This window comes from Loa loa, assembly GCF_000183805.2.
Source record: "Loa loa unplaced genomic scaffold supercont3.81, whole genome shotgun sequence".
NCBI lineage: Eukaryota > Metazoa > Nematoda > Chromadorea > Rhabditida > Onchocercidae > Loa > Loa loa.
Window position 1 is genome coordinate 227,838 of NW_018108261.1, and position 6,953 is coordinate 234,790.

The window sequence follows — 6,953 nt, forward strand, 5'->3', positions numbered from 1 at the left end:
CAAGTACAACTAACAAAATACGTAAAAGTCACCTACACTGAACCGATGATTTATTCGTCTTTCAAATGTCGGGCGGTCTTCAACATGATCGAACGACCAACCCCTCACCGCCCGCTCGTTGTCATCTCCCATCTATCTATCCATCCATCCATCCATCTATCTATCCGTGATGCTGTTCTGTCGTTACTATTTGATGTTCTTTTTGCTGCTGCATGTTGCTTGGGTGCATTTCTCTTGCAAAAATGCAGTTTACTTGCATTATTTGACATACACAGACACACAGACAGACAGACACACACCCTCTTAGACAGACTTATTAGAATACAATTCATCTTACCTATCCTTAAATGGATGCTGATGATATGCATATCTTTTTTTTCCCTCTTATATATTTTATCTATCACTTTTTCCTAAGTTGCTATCATTCCGGTTTTATTCTCATATATACATATATCATTCCGGTTTTATTCTCATGCATACATATATCATTCCGGTAATGCTATTAACATCTAATTATGCTGAAATTACTAATTTTTATATTTATTTACTTGTGTGCGAAAATTGCCCATTTTGCACAAATCGCTACTCTATTTCACAATATTATTTATTTCAGGATCCGGAATACTGAGAAATTCAGGATCCAAAATTAATTTAATAGATAATTTTTATCTTGCGATAGTAATTTGTACAATATGTGTTATTGTTTTGGCAAATGACGTTTCGATTTAATCAGTATTGTTAATTTCTACAGGAGAACGGTTATTCCATGAATGCTCAATTAACGACAACAATAACAATAGCAATAACAACAACAATTACTGTTACTGCTACAATAACACTGAATTGATTCATCATCATACATTAAAATTCATTTCTGACTATTGTTAAAAAAAAAAACAAAAAAGACAAGAAAATTCGGAAGAACGCTCAATACGCCTTTTACAATGCGATTGTTGCTTATTGTAATAGCTAGTACTATCATTATAAATTTCCGAATTGGAATCAATGCTGCTATCTTAACCGGTTAGCTTTACGGATTTATTTATCGGTCATCTATCCATGAAATACTTTTTCTTGTCCTACTTTTTTTTTTTTCACTTTATATATTTGACAAATAACTACAACAGGTCTGCTTATTTCTTTGGTAATTATCTCGAAACCTTTTTCTTTTTTTCTTCACATTTTATACATTCAATCGTTCTAAATATTTCATACGTAACGATTTCACGTAATGAATAACTTGTACGCTTTCATACGTGATTTCTACACGTACTGGTCAGATGTGATTTCTACACGTATTAGTCAGAAATTAGCTAAAACAATCTTTAATTAGTAAAGATTACACTTCTAGTAAAATTTATGAACAAATGAGATATTTTTATGTAAATAAATAAATTACAAAAGAAAAAAGTAAAAAAATTTGCATCAATTAGTAAAGGTAAAATAAAGGAAAATGGAATTAAAATTAATTTTACTCTTTACATGATTGTGAAATATAATTTGTTAAGTGATTAAATGATAATTGCTAAGAGAAAACAAACACTTTCCCATTCACATTCCAAATCTCTTTATCATCATTTTTCATCTATCATCTGTAAATCATCCATATCATTTATGATGCTAATTATCCTTTTTTTTTTTTTTCAACTATCTAAACATCATTTCCTACTTAGACGTTAATAAAATATTCATGAAAGTTTGCTACCTTCAAAAATATCCATTGATTTAGATCAATTGAAATCGTTTTATATTATTATAATTGCAAATGAATGAAATAGTCAATGATTGGTTATAATTTCCATGGTTTTAATTTAATTATCATGATTTTAATCTTGATTTTTTATTTATGAAATTTATCCCGAAGAATGCTTGTAATTATTTCTCATTGGCATAACAAGTATGCTAATTAGTGTTAATGGTAGTAACAATAATGAAAATAATAGTAGTAATTAATAACTAATATTCAATGATTAATAATTAATGATTAATAGCTAATAACTAATAGCTAATAACCAATAATAGTTCTTAACTAACGATTAATAATTAATGATAGTAATAAAAATAATAATACTATTATTTTAATAATAATAATAATAATAATAATAATAATAATAATAATGATAATAATAATAATAATAATAGTAATAATAATAATAACAATAATAATAATAATAGAGAGATGAGTAGGAAATTGATATTTGGAAATTCGAAAATTAAATTTATTTGAAAATTTTGAAACAGATATTGGGATCAAACATAATAGCTCCTTTTTTATCTTTTGATTTTTACAATTACATCAAAGAAATTATTAATTTACAATAAATTTATTTCTTCATTTTCAGGTCGATGTAATGCAGCATCTTGTCGTAATGGCGGATATTGTATGCAAATTTCATCAAATGTTCATAAATGCATGTAAGTTTGACAATCTTTTAAATATTACAGTATGAAAAAGTTTTTTTTTCCTTTTCCATCAGAAATATTTCCTACATTTAGCCAAATTTTTGTATAATTTTGTCAAAATTTTTGAAAAATTTATTGTGACATTTTTTTTTTTTTGAAATCTTTCAAACAATAAATTGTAAATAAATGAACAATTTCGAGTAAATGCTATGAATTAGGATGAAGAGAAAGGGAAGGAAACGGGTTGATATTTTCCCAAGATGAGGTAATTTAGTGGTGAGAAGTTAAGAGGCGTCCTTGTCACTCAACATAAAACTTGTCTGTTTATATGTGATAACATTTTAGGCAATTCATTGCATGCAACCAATAGGGGGTTCTCCTCCTCTCCTTCCCCCTATCTTTTTCTCCCCCGCTTTTACCTTCTCCCATAAGATACTGACCGCAATAATGGCCTATTATAATGATTGTAATCTCGGTGAAGTTTCCTCTTCCCCCCTGGCTTTTTTTTTTTATGTATGACCTACTGTTGTGATTCAATTCATGTTACCTTCTCCGTGAAGGTCATTAATTATGAAACTATTAATTAGCATATATTCATATACTTATCATAAATGGAAATGACATGTTAATTCTACAGTTACTTATACTTAATATTATTGTTAAAGTTTGATGATAATGAATCTTTATCAGTTAAGTTTTCAATCATTTATCTTATCATTTATCTAAATGTTATTATTAATTCATGGTGTGAGATGATAATCACTGATTATTCCATTATTACTCCTAGTTGCTAAAAGTTCGAATTTTATAATGATAAATTTATCATTACCTTATAGTTTACAATCATTTATCTTATCAATTAAATGTTTTTAATGGGTAGTAATTAATTTTGGCCAATTGTAGGGTATAGTTTTTAAAAATTTTTTTTTTGTTTTGGCTAAAAACTTATTTCTCCGAATATTACCAAACTATTCATTGAAATGATGTATTTTCACATCAAAATTGTTCCTATAAAAATTCAATATAGGCGAAGAATTAATTACACGCATAATTAATGATGTTTACCTTGTTTGGTGGATTTTGTAAAAAAACACTTTTTATTTTATTTTTTCTTTTGAATTTATTCCATTATACGAATGATATTCGTTGTTTAATTTGCATAAAAATAAAATTAGATAAATTTCAAATATGATTTGATCAATTGATATCATTCCATATAAAGCATTACAATTTTTTATTCTGAAATATTGTATTTAATTCATTTCATTTCATTTCATTTCACTACTTATTATTTCTTATTAAATTTAAATTAAAAAAATTTGACCAAATGATATGATAAATAACCACTGTTGATTAAATTAAAGTAACTTTTATTTCCGGATACATGACATCCATTTTACGGTTCATTAAGTTGCCTATACATGTCAATGTTAAATATAATACTAATGTAATATACTAAGCTACTATACTTTGACCTTTTTGTTTTGTTGATGATTATGATGGTCACATAATTTACTGTCACTTAATATAATCCGATTTTTTTCTACTTTTATCAATACCTTCTTACCGAATCAAACAATCTTTCTCTTTTTTTTTCTCCTTTTTGTTCTCTTATTATTTCATCCTTCATTCCTATCTTTTTTCAAAAATATCTGTAAAGAGTAAATAATCAATTTTATTGAAATATTAATGAAAATGTAACAAAATCAAATGGATAACAAACATGATTGTCAAATACTGTCATAGTATTTGAGATTTAAAAAATTTTTAAAATTTAAAATTTCAATCAATTTGTAATTTTTAGCGCTCATTTATTGCTGTGTTATAAGAAAAGAAAAAAAGATTGAATAAAATTTAATGCTATCTATAAGCATTTTTTGCATTAATAACATAAGAAATGAAAAAATTTTAAATTTTTATTAAATTTTGAATTTAAAAAAATTTTCTTTCAAGAAAACAAAATTAACTTTATTTTTTCATTTAAAAAAAAAACGAAAAAGTACTAGTTTTACTGGAAAAAAAATTTACTCAATCCTTCAAATTGCCTACTGTTAAACTTTTATTTCAGCTAACCTTCTCACTTAATGTAAATTTAACATTTAAATGTTAACTTATAACTTACCCCATTTCTTCATAGATTAAAAATTAAATCAGTTGTCAATATTTAAGAAGTATTGATGACTTGATAAATTCTTTTTTTGTTAATTTTAAACTTTAATCCTTTATTAATTTAATTTAGCCATTAAGAACCGTCGGATTGTCAACTTTTGCAAATATCGGAATTTTCAAATCAAAAGAAATATTTCTTCCTCAAATTGCTAATCACATTAATCAGCAAGAGTGACAGCTTACACGGAGTGCTCTTCATCAGGATTTATTGTTCCAGAACTTGTCTGTGTGTGTGTGTCTCTCTGTGTGTGTTCTGTGTGGGTGTGTACGGGTATGGGTGTATTCAAGTACGTATAGATGTGACATATTATTCTTGCGATGGATCGGGAAAACCAGAAAATAGCGAAAAAGATTTTTGTATTTTGTTGGGAAATATGCCAAAAGTAACAAGTAATCAATAAAATTTTCCGATATATTCATCAATTTCAAAATATTTTTCACGTATTTTACGTTTATTTAATACGTGTTTACGTGTTTATTAACTCAAACAAATATTTGGGTAATAATTTATTCATACAAATCATTTCTATTTAGATCATACGATCATCATAAACGGGTCATCTTATAAAGTATATTATATGGGTATTACGGTTGTTTACATTACCCGAATTCAAATCACACCTTTCTTTTTCTTATTCTAACCTTTAGCTAATAAATTATGTACTATACTTTTGCATTATTTGCATTTTTTTTTTTTTTTTTTTTGGAGGATAATTATTCTTGAATAGAATTACCTATCCAAGTATTATTTGCTTATCTCATAAGTACGGGTAATGAAATGGGTATCTATCATATTGTTTATGCTTTATATGCATGCCCTCATGTGATTGCATAATGATGGTATTACACAATTGGTATACAATCGTGTCATCATATTATGTCGTCGGTCATCTGGTGGAAGATTTCTATCCTTGATAAAATTCAATCATTAATTCCCACCAGATCGAACATCATTTTTTCCCCCGCGTTTCAAATATTTGCTAAAATTTATGAGGATTATCGTTTATGGTTAACTATCTTCTCATGCTTATTTCTTTATGTTTATTTTCTTACATCTAAATTACATCCTTTAAAAGAAGGGATGATAAAAAAGATGGTCTATATTTTAAACTATTACTCATATATCAGGTAAAAAAAGGAGAAATAAATTTGATTCAAAAAATTCTCTTATTTATTTTTGGGATATTTATTATCCATAAAATGAGATAATTAATTTGAACCAAGTTAGTTTTAAATATATATATATCTAGGAAGAAAGATTAAATTCCACAAATTTAATATTCTTCCTAAAATTTCTTAAATTTTCTAAAATTATGCATAAAAAAAAATCGATAGTTCGAGATAACATATGCTAATGATACAATGTTTATACTTTTCAATATTGTTTAAAATTAAGATAGATCATTGGATTTATTAAACAATGATTAAACCATCCTGTAATTATCAGTTGCAAAAAAGAAATTGATAAGATATTTCTAATGATAACAGTGAAAATATATTATCATTTTTAAGATTCCAATCAATCAAATTTAGTGATCCGTTTGTAATAATTTATTGCTACTACTATTACTGATATAGTATCAGTTCAAAAAAAAAGACGCAATGTTACTTGATGATAAATATTAATGATAAGATGTTAAGCGTCATAAATTCGTTTGTTTGTTACAGATGTACGGGTGGATATTTGGGTGATCGATGTGAGGAACGTTGTGATTGCTTAAATGGTGGCGAATGTCTTCGGAAAGGATCACTTTCGATATGTGTTTGTCCCATTGGTATCTTTTTCCTTATCATTCTAACCTTATCATTCTTATCACTCTCATCTATTTTATAAGTTTAATAAAAAATTCTTATTATTGCTATTATTATATTTGTTAATTACTCGTTAAATTTTCAAATTTGAAATTTCTTTTTTTCTTTTTTCTCTTTTTTAAAAGTTTAAAAACAAACGAATGAGCAATGAATGAATATAATAGTGAATGAGAAAAATATGCTATAAAATTACAATTACAATAACAATTTGAGAATTTTATTTTCTTACTATTTTCACATTTCGTTTCCCATTTTTTCCTACTCTCTTCATTTTATCTTATCTTTTTCAATTACTTTAATAATCTTTTAAAATATGAAATTTTTTTTCTCAAAAATTTATGTTTTTATTTTTGTATTTGAGAAGATAAAAGAAGAATTCAAAGATTATTTCTTGTTGATATACCTCAAATATCTCTCAATTCAATCATATCAATGCAAGATTATACTTCTCTTCAATCTTATCACTTATCTTTTTTTTTATCTCATAAAAGAGTTGATTCTCGATAAAATTAAAATTATTCTATCATTTATATCAGTATAATAATAATTTCTAGAAACATTCATCTTAT

General features: G+C 25.8%; 1 protein-coding gene across 1 annotated transcript; it reads left to right on the forward strand.

Annotated features, from left to right (window-relative positions):
- Positions 1 to 2,351: 2,351 nt before the first annotated feature.
- Positions 2,352 to 6,406, forward strand: LOAG_11272 (hypothetical protein; the record flags this gene model as incomplete). The annotated part of the gene is made up of 3 exons (XM_003146794.1): positions 2,352 to 2,415; positions 4,739 to 4,859; positions 6,241 to 6,406. The coding sequence occupies 3 exons, from the start codon at positions 2,352 to 2,354 to the stop codon at positions 6,404 to 6,406; spliced, it is 351 nt and encodes a 116-aa protein (XP_003146842.1).
- Between the last annotated feature and the right edge of the window lie 547 nt (positions 6,407 to 6,953).